The 16,069-nt window shown below is 49.8% G+C and overlaps 1 protein-coding gene across 1 annotated transcript in view; it reads right to left on the minus strand.

The window, feature by feature from the left end:
• The window catches only part of DSTYK (dual serine/threonine and tyrosine protein kinase), a 307,229-nt gene that overhangs the window by 74,082 nt on the left and 217,078 nt on the right, over window positions 1-16,069 (minus strand). Inside the window, exon 6 of the mRNA XM_069633139.1 lies at window positions 15,421-15,597. Coding sequence (XP_069489240.1) covers window positions 15,421-15,597 — 177 coding nt within the window. The remainder of the gene's footprint in view (window positions 1-15,420; window positions 15,598-16,069) is intronic.

A 16,069-nucleotide genomic window follows, 5' to 3' on the forward strand; every position in this document is an offset into this window, starting at 1 on the left:
AAGGAGAAGTGACACATTGGTTCTCAGGTTTTGATTTCCTTGCTTGCTAAATGGGCAGAACCCTCGTGTCTTGAAACTAACCCATAGTCTTTTTTGTTGTTGATCTGACATAATCTAGGTAGGAATGAAGGTTTGACCTTAAGGATGACCTTGTCCTTATTAAAACAAAATACACAAAAAGGTGGTTTAGAAGACTGCCTGCAACTCATTCACCCTACGGGCTGATGTTAACGCTAACAAGATGGTTTTGAAAGTTAGTAGCCTTAAAAAAGGACATAATGGAGAGGTTCAAATGGTGCACACAAGAAATTTACAAACAAGATCAAGGTCCCAAATAAGAATTTAAAAAGAAGATGGAGGGAACATGCGAGTCTCTTTAGAAATTCTACTACCAAAAAGGTATTTTAAAATATGGCATTTCCTCAGACGAACGCTTGAAGATGGAAAGCGCAGCCAAATAACCTTTAATGGTTCCAACCTGGAGCCCCAGATTGGCCAAATGCAGCAGCTCCTCCAGTGGTTTGCATAGAAAAGGATCCACATTCTTATCCCTGCAACAGCTGCAAAATATGTTCAAACAGCAGCAGTACAAAGACTTAGTTGCTGGCCTTCTGGCTGAAAGCAAGATCTCCATTACATCCTCTGGGAGGTCCCAATCTTGTATCTCAACCTCTCAGAAACCATGCAGGAAGGTTGAGCGTGTTCACCTCTGGATGGAGAACCCAACCCTCCTCTCGCGAGAGAAGGTCCTCTCTTTGTGGAAGACGTATTGGAAGACAGATGGACATGTCCAGAAGGTATGGGTGCCACATCCTCCTGGGCCAATCCGGGACAAAAAGGGTCATGGATTTCCCAATCTTTCTGAACCTCCTGATCACATGAGGAATAACAGACTGGTGGAAACTCCCAATCCACCATGAACACATCCACTAGAGCTCCTCTTGGGGAAATTCCCTGCAGCAGAACAGTTTGCACCTCCGGTTGACCGTGGTCGCAAACAGATCCACTTGAAGGGTTCCCCAAAGGGAGAAGATCTCTTGAAGGACTTCCTGAGCTAGTTGGCATTTGTGGGAGACTGCTCTGCCTGCTCAGAGCATCTGCTGCAGTGTTTTCCTCTCCGGCTAGGTGAACTGCCGATAGGGAGATTAGTTCTTGAATTGCCCAGAACAAGTGCTGCATTGCCACTCTGCACAGTAATAGTTACCCTACACTACCTCTCTTGTTGAGGAGGTACATGGCCACTGTTTTGGCGGTCGTCAGGACATTCTTTCCCCATACAGGGGGCAGAAAGGCCTTCAACGCTAGTCTGATTGCCATCAGCTCCAAAAGGTTGATGTGACGAATCAACTTCCGGGGCACCACTGGTGCAGGGATGAATATCGGTTTCTAAACCATCAACCCCATACCTCTAGTACACCAGAAGGGATCAGAGTGAATTAGAAGACCTTGTCCAATTTTTGATAACGTGGGTCGAATGGCAGGCTTACCTCTGCAAGCTTGTGGATCGTTGATTAGTTGCAACACAGCGAAACTACAATTACCCAATGATGATGCTGAAAAAGTTCTTGGTGCTCGACAGCGTCAAGGCAGTTCCAGGGCACTTCGCAGCGCTCGAGGCAGTTAGTGGCGGGAGACAGCTGCGGGTACCAGGCAGCAGGCAGTTTGGCAAGCAAGGTTGGACGTCTGCAGGCTGTCTGGCGTGGAGCCAAGAATCGTCGTCTGTGCTGGTTGGCCGGTCTGGAATGCTAGTCGAGGTGGCTCTGGTGACTGCGGCGTGACAGTCAGCGGTGCAACCAGATGCGGTTCGAGGACTCAATATCTTAAAAAAGTCCTTCAAAGATGACACTGGATGATGCTCGAATGGCACTCCTAGCTTCTTAGCAGGGCTCGTGTCCTTCAAGGAAGGCGGTCCAAAGCTCAGGAGAGTGATTGCAGGCAACGGCCTGGTCCTTTGTCAAGAGACTCTGCGGCACTTCCCAACTAGGAAGCTTGCTGGCAGAACCTAGCAGGACACGCTGTGTACTGGCTAGGTGCTGGTTCTGGGGCTGCTGGACGGGCCCTCTGGAGTCGGTATCTCCCTCTGTTCCCTGGGAAATGTTTAGGGGAAAAGCTTGCTTCCCTCTGGGAACTCCTGGCCTTCCTTCACTGCAGAAGATGCAAGGTAGACTACCTTCAGCTTGGGTCCAAATGAGTCGTCCTCGTTACTCCTTGAGAAGTCTTCAGATCTGCTAAGTGAGGGGTTCAGCCCTCCTAAAGCCAAATGGGCCCCAGTGATTGGTGTAGGCTAAGCCAACCTTAATGAACCAATCCTGGGTCCCCACCAACAATCTTCCGTTATGCATGAGGTCAGGACCAGAGTGCTGTGCAACAGGGCAGACAACGGGGTACTGAAGTCCCACCCATCTCCCTGTCTGTTGTAGATCAAAGTGTCCCTGGTTAACTGAGCCCTCTGACTCTTGATTAAAGCGCATGGTTCCCTTTAAGTTTGTGCTGGGAACAGACTTCCTGTCTTACCCCACACTGAATAATTCTCCTCTGAGAGGGGTCTGCTCTGCAGGGACACCTACGGTAACTGCTGGACCCAGACAGGACATTCACTGGCTTTCATACGGAGAGTTGGGCACTAGCTTCAAGTGACACTGCATACCAAAGTGGTGTTAGTCCAGCCTTCCTGTTGTCTATTCGGGAACCAAGCCCACTCAGCAGGCTTGCCTCAATTATCTTGTTAGTATGCACTGCCACCAGCTGGCGCAAAAAAGGAATGCAGATCCATGGAGCCTTTGAGATTTAAATTAGGCTGCCCATGCTGGAGGAATGTGTGCTTTCGCCACTCATTGAGATGCTTTGATGTACCCAGGGCTGGTGCATTCCAGCTGAACACGACAGTGGAAGATGGCGCCTGTAGGCTGTGTCTTCCCGGAGTACATGTGACGGAGTTGTGTGCAGGAAGCAGATGGACTGTGGGGAATGGCCTTACAGCCCTTTGAGGTTGATCTTCAATCATTCATTTAAATTATTTTTAAAAAAGCCCAGTCCAATTCCTCAGTGTGCAGTTTGGACTCCGATGGAGACCAAAAAATGCCCATTGTCTGATTGTTGCCGTGGGCTACCCCCAAAAGAGTGAGATGTTCGTCACTACTGCTCTCCCGCCAACGGAAAACCTCAGGTACTCTGCACCTGAGATGAATGGGCACATGAAAATAAGCATTCTGAAGGTCCACTGACACCATCCAATCCTGGAGCTGGAAGGCCTGAAGGATCTGAGAAAGTGACCATCTTGAACTTGTCCTTCCTGAGGAACTTGTTCAAGTATCTCAAGTCCAAAATGGGTCTAAGTCCTGTCCTTCTTGGGGATTAGCAAATCTGGCGAATACCTTCCTTTGTTACTCTCCCTTACAGGTACTGGCTCTATAGCACCTCTCTAGCAGGCTAAATATTTCCTGCAAAAGGAATGGATCTGGAACCTTTAACCAATGGTTTACCGGTGGATGATTCAGAGGTCTCTGAATGAAGGTGAGGCAGTAACCCTGGGATATGGTTTCTAATGCCCGAGCATCCAAAGTAATGCCTCTCCATTCTTTCAGGAGTGTCATGAGTCGAGACCTGAGGTTTTGAAGCGGCTGATAAAGATGCCACTTCTTGGGTGAGCTTTGCACCCCTCCCTTGTCCACCACAAAGGAAATCTACTTTGGCCCCTGACCAGCCATTCCTCTCGCTCTCCAAACTGAAGAGTAGAAGTGAAAGGATCTGCCCCTCCAAGAAGGTCCACTGTGGTGAAAAGGCTGAGGCTGCCCGATGGCGGCACCTAGAGACTTGGCTGCCGCCTTCGAGGTCTGCAGCTTCGAGGCTTTAGTCAGCCTTGCTGGCAAAAAGAGGAGACCTGTCAAAGGGTATATTAAGGAGTCTAGACTGCATGTCCGGTGCAAATCCAGACTTCAACTAAGCAAACCTGCATATCATGGTGCTTGCCGCCACAGCTCAGCTGATACTGGCAGAATCCAAACCCGACTGTAGAGACTAACATGGTCCCTTTCCCATCATTCACAATGGCCAGGAAGCCATTTTTCTTCCCCTTCAGGAATATGTTCAGCCGCCATGGATACACAGTCCCATAGGGTGAAAGTACATTTTGCAAGGGCACATGTAGAGGTGGGTGACCTGAGAGCCATGCTCCTGGCAGAAAAGACTTTGACAAGGAATCTATACGCTGATCATCCCAATCTGGTGGAATGGTCAGATAGGCAGCTTGTTTGGAGGTAGAGGTTGCGGTTTGCACCACCAGGCTTTCTGGGGTAGGGCGTTTAGACAAATATCTGGGGTCACTAGATATTTTTTAGTCGAATGCTTCCCAGTTTGCACTTACTCTTTTTTGAAGAGCAACATGAAATGGCATGATTAGATCCATTTGAGAACCGTTGTCCAGGATATCAGGGAGGTCAATCTATTCAAATGAGAGGGCAGGCTTGCTTCATCCCATATAATCAATGACCTTGGTCATTAATTGCCTGTAAGAGGCATCTGCATAATCTGCCGGGTTTGGCTTATCAAATTCCCATTTTGGAGATGTGTCCATCCCACTGGCGGTTTGTAAACTATCACAGGTCCTGCATGCTAGATTCCTTGGATATAAAACTATCAGGAACATTAGGTTGTCCATATTGTAACCCAAAGGGAGTTTTATCGTGGTCTGAAGGCTAATAGTCTTATTGACGCGAGATTTTAAAAACATCCTTCCTTGGCAATGGTTTAAAGGATTTTTGAATGTCGGAGGGGTCGATGGTCGAGCCAGATGCCGATTGAGTCGTCGAAAAAAACTTGGTTTTGACGTCGAAGTCTGTGTCTTGGACACTCTTGGCATCAGTGGTTTCGACTTTTCCGTGGACTTTGTCCGTGACGCACATCGATGACTCGAAGTCTTCAATGATTTTTCATAGACTCGAGAGACGGTTTGATGAAAATCTGTCCTTCATCCTAGGCTTGAGGGCACACAAGATTTGGCTCTAGCACTTTCCTTACTGGCTTCAGATGGGGCGGTAGGAGCATGGCCTACTTCATTCGAGGGAGCTCTTGTCTCAAAATGTTTTATCATTACCTGCCTAAATGATTCCCATTCAGACGGAGTAGAGGACTTAGTAGGGCAAGATATGCTCCTTTCTGGAGAGGAGTCAGACGAGGAAGACTTCGGTGATTTATGATTCTTTTTCTTCGATTCTCATCGACGAGGAGTGGCGAGAGCCACTGACCTAGACCTTTTCGTTTTCTTCCGTCGAGGAGAATAGTCTCTCGCGTTAGAGAAATGTTTTTTTGATGGGGTAGTCGAAAGGGGATTTTTTTGGTGGGAGTCTACCTACCACCAAACTCCCTTTACCCTCCTTGAGAGCTTTTCTGGTCACAGATTGACAGGCTGCGGTTTTGTGCTTCAAACAAAGGCACTGCAAACACACCCAATGTGGGTCCGGTAGTGACATTTTAGTGAACTTCTTGGTATTTCTTAAACCCGGTCTTCGGGTTGTCAAAGACAATATGAAGTAACATGAAGTGTGCTGTAGTTCACATAGCGATAGCTTACTCGAAAAACTGAACCGAAGTCAACGGGCGCTGCACGTTCCATATATACCTAAGATGAAGTCATGCTTGAGAAGGAGGCCCTCGAGGGACAGTAAACCACATCGACGCACAGTGCCCTCCGATTAATTTTTTTTGTCCAAAGCAGCTGAAGCTGGATATAGAAAGATGAGGAATAAGTGGGAGAGCAAAAATCTATTGGAAAGCTTAGTTTTTTCTTTCTACGCCACTGAGATTGAACAACTCGAGGAAGATTCCCTAAAAACATGCCCACTCATGTCTACTGCCAGTAGAGTTGGATTTCATACCTCCCAGTTAGCCGTTGGTTCAAATACAAAGTGTTGTTCTTGTAGTTGGGCAGGGGAACATTAGGGGTTATGAACATTGCCCTTAGTGTCAAAATGTTGTTGTGGCAATCCTGGCTTGATCACAAGTTGAAGATCTGAAGGTGTGCCAGCGTAGTTCTCCAAACTAAGAGGGAAGTGTCTGTTGGGCTTGTCTCATGCGAGAGATGAGCTGGAAATGGCATCTGCATCAACTGGCAGCAGCTGTTCTGTCTTGGTCAATGATATTGATTAGAGGCATGTATCGCATGCTGCACAGGTAGACCTGGGTCCTTCCATTTATACACACCAAATTGGCTCCCAGAAACAGGAGGCCACAAGTCCGACCAGGACAGGAGCATACTTCAACTGCAGACAAGTGGGCAAATAGAAAAGATGCCTCATTCTCTTCAATGGTAGAAAGATCCAGGCCGAAGGACAACTCACTCTCCCCACCCACTCCCCAGATTCGCTGCACAAACCAGGTTGAGCAGCAGATCCAGTAATAGCTGGAAATAGCTCTACCATCTGCTGTAACGGAGCCCTCACTAGCCAGTCGTGCAGCTATGAACACGGACTACCTAGAGGTGAAGGCACCAACCTAACACTCATCAGCTTGATGAACACTGGCAGTGCAGAGTTTAGGCACAAGAGTAGAACTGGAATTCCCAACCGAAAAATGCAGGCAGCACCTATGCTCTGGCCAAATTTAACATGCAGGTAAGACTGTCAGTAAGACCGTCAGATCCTGATCCTGTCTCCCTAAGTCCAGGGTAGATCCAATCTTTGCAGGTCTAATGTTTGACCTCTGTGGGCAAGTGAAGATTGAAACCTGAAAGACAGAATATAGTGCACAGGCCTGCTTGGTTTGACTTAAGTTTTATCCCTGGCCTCTTTCTCTAGTTGGGAACAAGTTCTAGGTAACATCTGGAGAAGTTTCCCATTCTTTATCAATGAGAGTGATCAAACCTGCACTGGACTGGGATGGGAAGGAAGAAAGCAGGTTGTAGAATGCAGAAGTCCTGCATCACCACCAAAGACACCCCTGGTCTGCCAATATGGTAGTCCAAGCCCAGATGTAGATACGCCTTACCTCGAATGGAGCTGTGTGATCGGACACACTAATTAATGGTGGGTCTCAGAGGGTCTGGAGGAGCAGATTCCTCATCCCAGGTCACTACTGCTTTTTCCTATGCACACTTCAAGCTCGGCCTACCTGCCTAGTTTTTCTATCCTGGAAACTTGTGAATCCTGTGTGACGAATCCAAGGAGTTGTTTGTTTTATTATTTATAATGCACAGTTATACCCAGGGGTATCAGGGCGCAGCATTTACAAGAATATGCGAAGCTTAGTTACAAAATATAAAATGTACATGTTGGCAGAGGGAGAATATACAAAGCAGAAGAGGGAAACGGGCAATATATACAGTATATACAAAGTAAAAAGTGGGCACACGAGGTTAGTCTGCGGATCGCATGAGAGGATAGCCTTGGCACTTAGCCATCTTGGTGGTCCTTCAGTTTCAGCCATGAAATTACCTTAGAACAGAAATTCAGGTAAGGCATGCCTACTCTAAGGTTGGGAGGCAATGAGTTCCATAGTTTGGCTGCTTTTACCAGGAAGCTTTACCTCCTATGGTGGCAAGTTTGAAGTTAGGGACAGAAAGGCAGTCTTTGTATGCAGTTCTGAGGGGTCTCGAGAAGGCTGGTCTATGGAATCTGTTAATCAAGTAGATCGGGGCGGCATTGTTAAGGGATTTGTAGGTAAGTGAAGCAGTTTTTAGGAGAATTTTATCTTTAGTGGAGAGGCAGTTCTGTGGTTGAGTCGTGAGATGTGCTCTCTTCTGGGGATGCCTAGGGCTGCTCTCAGGGCGTTATTCTGGAGAATTTGTCACTTACTTGTGGTAGCCTTGGAGGTTCCCAGGTAAAGGGCGTTACAGTAGTCAAGGCGGGATAGTATAAGGGCTCTAGCGAGTGTGAGGCAGCTAGTGTCTGACAGAAATGGTTTGGCTAAGCGGATTTGCATGCATATGCAGATGAGGATGCCAGGGAACTCAGTTGTCTTTTGAAGGAAAGGTTAGAATCCAAGTAGAATCCCAATGTTTTGACCTCCTGTCCAACTTTGATGTTGTTCCCATCTATCATGAATGAGTTGTAGGCCGGGCTGAGTTTCTTTAAGCTGTGCGTAGTTCCCAGGATAAGCTCAGTTTTCTCATCATTCAGACATATTCCATGAGTGGCCATCCATGCCTGGATGATGTACAGCTTATTTAGCAAGGCCGAATCCTTTCCATAATCTCCAGAAAGCGGAAGGAGGATCGAGTATCATCTGCATAATTAGTGTAGGTGATACCGAGATGATCCAAATCATCGAAAAGGGGCTTGGTAAATATGTTGTACAGTGTGGGGGAGACGCAGGAGCCCTGTGGGACACCACAGGTGACGGGTATGGGGTCTGCTGCAGCTCCCCCCACACCCCCCCCTCGCACAAGGCAGAGCCACCCCTCCCACAAGGCAGAGCCAACCCACTTTGGGACTAGTGAGGAGAGTCCTCTACACGCAACACCTCCTTAGGGGCAGGGTAAGGGGGATCCCCCTGAAGGAGACTCCCCATTGGGGACCGAAAACCCCAGAGAGGGACATAATCCCTTCCCCACTAGACACACCTTTGTGGGGTATATAGGAGTAAAGGGATAGGTTAACCCTATTGACCCCTTTAAAGGCTAGCATGGCTTCGGAGTTCTGACCTCAGCTTTATGCAGACCACCTCCTGAAAAACAGGACAGAGCCTTCTGGAGGCACAATAAAACGAGAACAAAATCAAATCAGGGAAAAGGAACAAGTTACTTACCTGTAACTGTTCGCCAGCATGGGTCTGGCATGGATTCACAGGCTCATGAATATTCCCAGTCAGGCTGGGAATCCTTGGAAAAAACAGTTTCACGTTATTTATAGGAGAAAGACAGTTTATAACCGAATCACTGAGCTCTGGGTCATACTGCCCCCAGCCAATGACTGCCCTCTCCCTAAGCCCCTCTGGCAGCCATCTTCAGATTGGCTCACACGTATACACAACCACGGGAGGTGGCAAGGCTCAACAGAAGCAATTACTCTACCTCCTCACCAGGCTCACCTTCGAGCAAACCGGTTGTGTAGTCCTGCTTGGCTGATTCTTGACTCCTGTCTGGAATCCCTGTCGACGCAGTAGAATTTTGCAAAGGTGTGTGTAGACCGCCATGTAGCAGCCCTGCATATTTCCAGCATGGGCACACCAGACAGGAACGCTGTCGTAGCAGCGATCGCCCTGGTAGAATGGGCTCAGACGGCCAGGCAGCGGTCGGTTAGCCAACCAGTGACAAAGTGATGCAGCCGGCGAGCCACCTGGAGATGGAAGCCTTGGACAAGGCCTTCCCATGTTTCACAAGACCCAAGTTAACAAAAAGCTGAGAAGTCTTCCGGAAACTCATCGTGCAGGCCACATAGAACTTCAGCACTCAAGCCACATCCAGCGACTGCCAAGTCCTATCAGCCGGCGACAAAAGCATCAGAAAAAACACAGGCAACACAAGGGTTCGCTGGGATAAAATTCCGACAGAACCTTTGGCATGAAGGATGGAGTGCATCCGCAGCACCACCCTTGTCTCTTGAAAAGTCAAGTAGGGCAACTTACAGGACAGGGCCTGATCTCACCCACTCTCCTGGCAGAGGTGATGGCCACGAGGAAATTTGTCTTCCAAGAAAGGAACTGAGAGGAGCTTGATGCATAGACTTAAATGGCCCCCCCGCATCCCATGAGCCTAGTCAGCACCACATCGAGTACCCACGCCGAGGCAGGCGCCTTCACCAGCGGGAACAAACAGAACAGTCCTTTAATGAGCTCATTCACTAGATGATGCAACCAAAGAGAAGACCGTCCCAGAGATCTGGTGTAGCAGGAGATAGCCACCAGATGCACGATGGAGGCGTGAGCTAGCCCGACTCAGACAACAAGTACGGAAGGACTTGGGGGTCTGTGATGCTCAGAGGGTTAATTTCCTGCGACCGGCACCAGGCCTGTAGCACTTGGAGTCAACACCCTGGCATGGACCTTCCTGCAGTCCACCAGCAGCTTCTATCCACCAAACCCTGATTTTGCAGGAGCCAGACCTTCAGGTTCAGCGATCCTGGGTCGAGGTGCAGGATTGCACCTCCTTCCCTGGCGAGCAGATCCACGACCACTGGCAGCTTGACTGGAGGTGCCACCATCATGCTACGCAGATCGTCCAGGTACCAGATCTGCCTCGGTCACGCTGGTGAGAAGAGGATCATCCTGCATCGACACCATCCGAGTTGACCGAGGACTCTTAGTAGAGGCAACGTGTACAGGAACAGGTCTTCCCAAAGGAAGAATGCGTCCCCCATGCTCCCCGGCTGGGAGAACCCGCTGGCGAACCTCTGGCACTTTGAGTTTGTAGCCGTCGCAAATTGATCGATCTGGGGTCTGCCCCATCTGAGGAAAAGGCTGTCCACTTAATCCTGCTGAAGCTCCCACTTGTGGTAAGAGCGCAGCTCCCTGATGAGGCAGTCAGCGACTTATACCCCCAAAACACTGCTCGAAGCTCCAGGGCGTTGAAGTGGAGCTCTTTCTCCGGCAGCCACAGGCCTCTGGCATGGAGATGCCCAGTGTGGGCTCCCAAGCCCTTTAGGGAAGCGTCAGTTGAGACAGTCTCCTGGTACAGGGATCTGGAAGTCTGTGCCCCCAGCGATGTTGGAGCACACCCCACTACCGTATTACTCGACAGAACGATGCAGTCTTTGAAGCTTCGGCACACCTGGATCCAACGGGAGTCCAGGAATTCCTGGAGTGGGCACATCTGCAACCTGCAGTGCCTGATCAGGTATATACACTACAACATCATGCCGAGCAGCAACTTCATGGTCCTCACCATGGCGATCTTCAGTGCCAACAGCTGTGGCAACTTGCCCCAAATGGCCGCAATCCTCTTCAAAGGGGGCCACCAAGCATGACACTTTTGGCCCTGGCGCCCAGGAATAGCACTTCCTGCGATGGAATCAAGCAGGACTTTGCATAGTTCACAGAGAACCCCAGATCTGTCAGCAGCCGGATGGTCCTCCGAGTGAGATAGACGGCGACGTCCCTGGTCCAGATGAGTCAGTAGTCGAGGTACAGGTACACTTGTATCCCCTGTATGCACAGATGGGCTGCCACCAGTGCTTCCCTTGTAAAACAAAGCACAGTTTTTCGTGAATGGGGACTTTGAAGTACACGTCCTCTAAATCCAACGACAGAAAGTCTCCTTCCTTCAGTTGGCAGAGCACATGCTGCAACGTGATCATCCTGAATTTGGGACTATGTACTTGAGTTGTAGATCGAGAATGGGTCTGAAGCCCCGAGTCAGACCCAAAGTATCTTGAGTAAACTCTGCAGCCCCAGAGACGCTTCGGAACCAGCTCCATCGCCTTTTTTTATTTTTATTTTCTAACATGGCCCGAACCTCCAGCAGCAGCAAGGGATGTTTTTCCTGCCGGGCAACAGGTGGTATCCGCGGACACTTTCGTTGAAACGTAAACGAAAGTGTATTCATAGGCGAGAGCGTCCAGCATTCATTTATCAGTGGAGAGGTTTTCACACAGGCTGACGAAATTTAGCAGCTGGCCTGACACCATGGTTCAGCAGTGGGTGCCCGACATCTTGGCCGGTTCAGTCCTGCTTGGAGGCCGGCGCGCCTCCAAAGGCCTTGGAGCAACCCCTGTAGGCTTCCTGGGTTGTGGACCAGGAGGGCTGGTGAGAATAGGACAATATGCCGTCGAAACCCTTTGAAGATCTGCCCAACTTCCCTCTTGAGGAACAAAAGGACGGACGGCGTTGCTGCAGCATGCCCAGGGCACAGGCCATCTCAGTCTTGATGGCCTGAAGAGATGCATAGACTGCCTTTCTGAAGAGATAGTCTCCATCGAACAGCATGTCCAAGACCCTCAAGTGGACCTCCTCCCTAAAGTTGGTGGCCTTCCACGATGATGCAGGCAAACCCTGTTGCCCATCTGGCGGAATCCAGTGTCCGCACGTCTAGGGCCACGGTAATGGCGTGGTCCGACGCCACCTTGCCTTCCTGGAACTCTCCATCGCCTCAACCCCCTTGTCCTCGAGGAGGAAATCCAGGATCTGAGCCATCTTGTACCAAAGCTCCCGGTAGTACCTGGCAATGATGGCTAAAGTGTTGGCTGCCTTGACCGTTGTCGCACCCGAGTAGATGATCTAACTTCTTCCCCTCTGTCTGTGGGAACGGAGGCTGAAGACGGGTTGGACATAATCTTCGGTGCAGCAGCCGAGACCACCGAGTCCGGTGATGGCTGTGACTGCAAACACTTGGGTGCAGACACCGGGACCCAGTATTTTTCAAGCCGGTCCCTTTTCCCCCCAGAGCTGAGGTTTGGTTCTTCACTAGCGCCAGCCCCTCGTCCCAGACGTTGTCCAGGAGGGTTACTGCCAAAATTGTTTTCCTTTTCACCTCCCGGCATTCATAAAGGAAGCCCTCCTCCTTAGTCTCCTCTGGTGTGAGCTGGAAGAGTTCGAAAGCGCAGGCCATCGAGTGGAAAGAACCCACTTCGTGCGGCAGAGAAGTCCTTGGCGGCAGAGAGCTGCTGCAGTCATCTGTGTCAGTCGTCACTGTTTGTCCCAGTTTCCTGGGGTTCGCCGGCAGCGATGTTGGCATCCTCTTCTGAGTCTGAGACACCAGCGTGTGGAGGGTTGGGAGAATATTCTGCGCCAAGATCTCTGGGAGGTGCCTGGGGAGTAGGGTTGCTGGGCCCAGTGCCTACGTCGTTCCCACAGACATCTTCCCAGACCGGGAGGGTGGATGGAACCCTCGTCGTGTACGTCTGAGGAAGAAATATCTGTGTCTTAGAGTTCTTACACCCTGATCCCTCCCCTCCTCTCCACTCCACCCCCCCCTCTTCTTTGGATTCTGGATTCTGAGGGGTCTGCTTCGGGCAAAGGGACAGCATCCTTTTTTTCAGGGTCTTTTCCACTGGTTTGGCCGAAGCCTCCCGCCTCAAATGGGGGGGGGGGGGGGGGGAGAGCCACCCTGGCCATTGTAGGGATACCCTGCACAAGGTCAGCTCTTCACCTTCGAAAGGGTGGCCACCACGAGCTCAATATATGCTAACAATTTGGTCTGTATCACAGGCAGGTCAGCCATCTGTTCCTGTTACTTGGCCTTCTCTGATTTCTCCCGTAGCGCTTCCCCGGGTAGCTGACTTTCTCTTTTACGAAGAGCTGGAGCGATGGCTGGAGACTGCACGTGCGCCAGCCGTCGCAGACTTGCAGTGCTTGGCCTGGTCTTGGACCCCCCCCCATGGATGGAGTGCCCTCAAAGGACTTAGAAGTCGCTCTGGCTGGATCTGGATGAGTCATGCCCCTGTGAACCACACAGGGGCAGGGCCTTGGATTTGGGCCATCAGCCTGCTGTGCCGACCCATCGTGTGCTTGGTAAAGTCACGGCAGATCTCGCAGTCTTACTCCGTGGTGTAGGGTGAAGACAAAAGCACAGCGAATGCTTGTCCTCCAAGAAAATATTCCGCAAACCGCAGCTGTTGCAGAGCTTTAAGAGGGGAACCCCCGTCACCCTGCGACATGTGGTGTAGACCCAATGGCCTCCTGGAAACTTCGACGAACAAACACTTGACGAATCTTCTCCCTTGAGGTGCGATGAAAGATGCAGAAAAGCAGATCCCAGTTAGTCGGATAATGAAACGATAAAGCACACAGGCTCTAAGGAACAAAAACAGGATTATCCTAGCAAAAAAGCACGAAAAACCACGAAACACAAGGACTCCCAACACTTGGATGTGCGGTAGAATCTGAATATGGATGCCAGAGGAGGGGCTTAGGGAAGGGGCAGTCATTGGTTGGGGCAGTATGACCCAGAGCTCAGCGATTGATTTATAGGAGAAAGACAGTTTATAAACTAAAGTGAAACTTTTCTTTTACTGAGGATTCCCAGACTGTTGAGTGGGAATATTCATGAGCATATGAATCCATGCCAGACCCCATGCTGGAGAAGTATATCTGCAGCCTGCGATGTTTAAGAGCGCCGCTGCACACATTGGGAAGGGAGATGCCTGGGAGAGAACACCAGATATGGCATTGTGTCGGGCAATCCACATTACGGAAGTGCAAAGAGCAGGTCCCACAGGCAAGCACACTGCCCTGTGACGTCGCTGGCAGAATGAGCATGGATACCCCTCAGGAAAGGTAGAGCCAGGACGAGCCTGAGTAGTGGATGTCGGTCCTAAACTGGTCTGAAGCAGCCCACAGACTGCAATGACCTGTGAGAGAGCAATGTGGGATAACCCACATGTATACTAGCATTCCAGGAGGTGGTGAGGCATGCATCAACAAAAAAGGGGGCATGGGAGGGGGAAATGGGAAGCCACAGAGTGTGGCAAAAGAAAATGAGAAACTACAAAGAGACCCCAGAGTTAGGGAGCGATAGGACTTGGCCCCAAGTGGAGGAAGGCAGAAAAAATTCCTCCTTTGAGAGTAAAAGGAGTGATAGCACAGAGTGAGGATGACGAATGGCTCGAGAGACAAAGATCCTGTTGGAGCCAGGACGGCACTCAATACAAGAACTGCACGTTTGGGGACTGTTCACATGATAAAAAAGACAAGGGTGGGAGGATGTGGGCGTAGGGGGACGGAGGCGGGGGGAATCAGAAGCCTGCAGTCTGCCGATATTCAGGTCATGGCCCAAAAATGTGTCTTGGTTACTTTGTTTTCTTTTAAGGGATTGGCAAAGAGCTTAGGTTAGAATAGGATTCAGGAGAGAGAACTGCAAGTGTATGGAAAAACTTGGTGGTCTTGCTTGAACGAGAAATGAAAAACTTTATAGAAACAGGCCACCTCATCAGTCTCCAGTTAGTGCCCCCTTGCAGCCCCAGCCACCCTCTTTGGAATGTACCACAAGTATGAGCAAAGGTGATGGCCTTCAGAGTACAGAGTGTGCACCTTTCTGTCCGGTTATAAAAGAACCTCTATCCACCTGCAGCAGACAAGGCACAGAAACCTCCTGCCAATCATCCACAGCACAGCAGCAGAGGATGTACAGTCTGCTCTAATGGACCCCTTCCTTTGCCCGGATATATATAAGACTCAACTGTTGCGATTCCCACACAGAAGGAACACGGCTGTAGGAATGTAAACTGCCCAGGTCGCAGGCTGCAGGTTCGGTGTGGTTCAGTATCCAAGAAGGGATGCAAGCACTGGATGTAAACTTTAAGGGCCAGTGACATTTGGCATGTGACACTGGAGGTTGCCAAGCATTCAAACTAGGGTTTTTCTTAACATTTTAAAAAGAAAGGCTATGCAAGGCAAGAGCCACGGACCCCTTTAAAAGCACTGAAGGATGGAACAGTAAACCAAACGCACACCACACAAAAAGAATAAAATGGAAGATACATGAACAGCTCCCCTGCCCACCCTACCCCTCCAGTTCACCAGAAAGGCAGCACCAGAGTGCCCAGAAAAACGTACCTGCTGCAATGATGCTGCAAACGCTGCATGGGAGCTATTCAGTCTCGTACGGAGCTGATTGCAGATGTTCTTAGCCAACTTGGAGGCACTAAGGCTGTCAATCGCATCTTGGGCCACTTTTCTTTTCCATTCAGGGGTGATGTTGTGTGGGTTCACCCATGAGACACGCTGAAAGATCTACCAAGTAGGAGACAGTGAAGCTATGGAAAAGACTGCAATGAAACTGCAGGTCTATTCAGAGACAATTCAATGGCAAAGAAACACAAGAAATCATGCAAGTAGTTAGCAAGAAAGGACGCAACGAGAGTTACCACAAAAGGGTGAGCAATGTACAGGGTAAAGAAGAGGTTCCATATCCTAGCCATAATCTGGGGTCCACAGTCTGAACAAGAAAACCACAGATACCACTGTTGGGGAGCAGCAATGTTGATTCTCAAAAGGACTTTATTCAGAAACCTGAAGCAACCCAGTTCATTTTAACCAATTTGGGGGGGGGGGGGTCGCCAAGCAAGCATGTTATCGCTTCAGCAATGTTAAATCTCAAATTAGTTGATTAGTGTGCTACAGACCATGATGGTCACACCATCAAGGACTCATTTGTAGCACAACAAAATAAATAACACTACCCACACAGCCAGCCCCCTTGCCA

Source organism: Ambystoma mexicanum, chromosome 13 (genome assembly GCF_040938575.1).
Source record: "Ambystoma mexicanum isolate Mex_15411 chromosome 13, UKY_AmexF1_1, whole genome shotgun sequence".
NCBI classification, from domain to species: domain Eukaryota; kingdom Metazoa; phylum Chordata; class Amphibia; order Caudata; family Ambystomatidae; genus Ambystoma; species Ambystoma mexicanum.